Source organism: Propithecus coquereli, unplaced genomic scaffold (assembly GCF_000956105.1).
Source record: "Propithecus coquereli isolate 6110/MARCELLA unplaced genomic scaffold, Pcoq_1.0 Scaffold378, whole genome shotgun sequence".
NCBI classification, from domain to species: Eukaryota; Metazoa; Chordata; class Mammalia; order Primates; family Indriidae; genus Propithecus; species Propithecus coquereli.
In genome coordinates, this window is record NW_012149485.1 from 3,555,620 (window position 1) to 3,557,280 (window position 1,661).

At 36.9% G+C, this 1,661-nt stretch overlaps 1 protein-coding gene across 1 annotated transcript in view; it reads right to left on the bottom strand.

The window, feature by feature from the left end:
• The window catches only part of DHX35 (DEAH (Asp-Glu-Ala-His) box polypeptide 35), a 68,649-nt gene that overhangs the window by 38,293 nt on the left and 28,695 nt on the right, over nt 1-1,661 (bottom strand). Inside the window, exon 5 of the mRNA XM_012652056.1 lies at nt 1,448-1,552. Within this exon, the coding sequence (XP_012507510.1) occupies nt 1,448-1,552 (105 nt within the window). The remainder of the gene's footprint in view (nt 1-1,447; nt 1,553-1,661) is intronic.

A 1,661-nucleotide genomic window follows, 5' to 3' on the forward strand; every position in this document is an offset into this window, starting at 1 on the left:
TTTTTTAAGTTCAAATTCAACTTTGTATTGTTCAAGTACAACCTCTTCACCAGCATATGTACAAGTCAATTCCCACAAAGGACTATGAGAAAATGTCCCATTAGCAAGCAGTGTAATTGTTTACAAAAGACTTCAAACACAGGAGCCTCAGCTGGGGTTACAGATCTTTCAGCAGAATTTCACCTGCATTTATTACGTGAACATCAGCTAAGCCCCGTTTCCTCTGGGCCTGCACCACTGATACCGTTGAACAGGCAGTGAAGACAAACCTGTGTCTACCCAAAGGAATATCATGGGCCTGAGATAATTGTTCTTCAAAGAACATACTGAATTTGGCTTTGGGTGTTGTTACACCTACAAACAAATACAGTATGTTAACAAGGCTAAACATCTCTCTCTCATGCTGTATCTTAAGTGTTTTTACATTTTTGTTTGTTTTTAAGAGTAGAATATATTTCCACATTTTTCTTGGACTTGGTACTAACTGCCACATACACTCATAGGAGTAAAAGTGAAAACTTGCCACCAATGACAAATGACTAGTCAAGAACTGAGTGCCTTAAAATCATAACCAAATGGAACATAAAAACTTATGAAAGACTCAAAAAGAACCACAAAGTTATGTAATCCACTGAAAATTATCTAGTTCAAATATATTTGATAGTACAGAAGAATATTCCCTTGAATGAATGTCAAAGGTAACAAAATACAGAAATTTGGAAAACGGGGTCCATATTTTTACAAATCATTACATTGTTCACTTAGCTCATCTGATTATTTTCAATTTTCCTCTGTTGCAAACTGAGAAGTAAATGAGATTCTAATAACCAATTTTCATTTCATCAAAGCATTTTCATTTACTGTTTTATTGCACTATCTGATTAGACATTGATTCTGGCACAGTGGTATGTAGTAGACACCCTGTCGAGTTGATTATACACTGATTACAGTTGATACTAATATTTTAATATTAGCAACTAGGTCAAAGAACACATCTATAAAATCCTTTATCACGTAAAAATGGAAAGTTCTAACTAATGAAAACAACATTTAGGAGTTCTATGCTTTATCAATATATACTACTATTTCCCTGTTCTTAAGTCTTTTACAGGCTTGTTTCTATAGTGAGATAGCTATTTGAGTTAGTGGAAAAACAATCAAACACACATAAGAAAAGACAGCTTTGAGTCCTGGTTTGATCACAACGCGCATATAACATCTGGCGAGTCATTCAACCTGCCAGGCTCTCAACCTCTTCATCTGTAAAACCAAGGGCTAAATCCACTTCCAAGTTCCTTTCTGTACTAAGATTCAAGGACTCTCTAAAAGAGTTCTGTACCTCCTAGCAGACTAAATTCCCTGAGAGCCAGGATGATTTCCTACACTTTCTGCCCCAAAAGAATCTTCTTCCGTATCTACACTAGGAAAAGCAGCTTGAGAACTTCACCTTAATCCTCGTAGCCAGCAGGTCGGTGCAGTCATCAAAGCGAATGCAGTAGCCCACCTCGTGGCCCAGCACTGCACCCCTTTCCTCAGCCACTCTCCCTGCAACCTTTGGGAAGAAAGATCATGCTGAAAATAGAGACATAGAAATTACTGCACAGAGCACACACTATGGAAATAAAGGTCATTTATTTTTTAAATACAGTAGTTTGTGAACA